At 38.5% G+C, this 1,026-nt stretch overlaps 1 protein-coding gene across 1 annotated transcript in view; it reads left to right on the plus strand.

The window, feature by feature from the left end:
- The window catches only part of LOC106877967 (rasGAP-activating-like protein 1), a gene marked incomplete at both ends in the record, with an annotated part of 3,088 nt that overhangs the window by 149 nt on the left and 1,913 nt on the right, over positions 1-1,026 (plus strand). Inside the window, one exon of the mRNA XM_014927045.1 lies at positions 640-777. Coding sequence (XP_014782531.1) covers positions 640-777 — 138 coding nt within the window. The remainder of the gene's footprint in view (positions 1-639; positions 778-1,026) is intronic.

Genomic DNA, 1,026 nt, shown 5'->3' on the forward strand with positions numbered 1-1,026 from the left:
ACACACACACACACACACACACACACGCATGACTGTATGTATGTATGTGTGCATTATCTATGCCTTTCTCTGTGTGTGTGTGTGTGTGTGTGTACATATCATGATTCATAAGATTCCAACTGTTATCTCCCGTCTCTGTGGCATTAATCAGATTCTGGCCATCAAATCACTCAGATTATCTGTTAAATTTTCATTCAATGGCAGTGCCCCAGCATGGCCGCAGCTTTAAAGCTGAAACAATTTAAAGAATTTATGTAAATAACCCCAGTGTTACATCTGAATGGGTCTTATATCAGTTTTCTCTTGTGATTGAGACAGATTCTTAGAGAAAAAACAATTCTAAATTAAAGTTGATAACGGCTCTGTGATCAGAATAAAACACCTGATGATGGCTGGAGACTAAACTGACTGAAACACAGGGCAGATATACATACTGTAAATATAAAGATGTAGTTTATAGTCTTCAATATTTTTATATATTTAAGATGTCTTAACTAAAGATGTTACAAATGCATTTTTTTGTTTTTATATTTGTTAATTTAGTTGTTCTTTTTTCCTTTCATTTTCCTCCTCTCCCCCTCCATTTCCACCCATGACTTCAAATTGTCATCACCATAACTTCAACCCCCCTCCCATCAGACACAGAAGAAGACCAGGTTCCCCAGCTGGTACGAGACGTTTGAGTTCAACATGCCATTGTCCTGTCCTCCAAAGACTGTTATTGAAGTGAAACTGTGGGACTGGGATAGAGTGAGCAGCAATGATTTCCTTGGTGAGGTAAGTAACAGTGAACCAAGGGTCAGCAATTTGAGGGCCAGAATGATTAAGGGGTTCATAAGGTATTAGAGTACAGTCACATTACCTGCTAGAAATAGCAGCCAAAAGACCCCCCTCAAATCACACCCTACTCTCTTATGTAAGTATATACACTGAACTGCAAAAGAAACAGGATTTCTTCAAATGTCATTTCTATATGATAGAAACTCTGCCAAATCAGATTGGAGCCTGGTGTTGCCATCTGGTTTC

Source organism: Octopus bimaculoides, unplaced genomic scaffold (genome assembly GCF_001194135.2).
Source record: "Octopus bimaculoides isolate UCB-OBI-ISO-001 unplaced genomic scaffold, ASM119413v2 Scaffold_76078, whole genome shotgun sequence".
Classification (NCBI taxonomy): domain Eukaryota; kingdom Metazoa; phylum Mollusca; class Cephalopoda; order Octopoda; family Octopodidae; genus Octopus; species Octopus bimaculoides.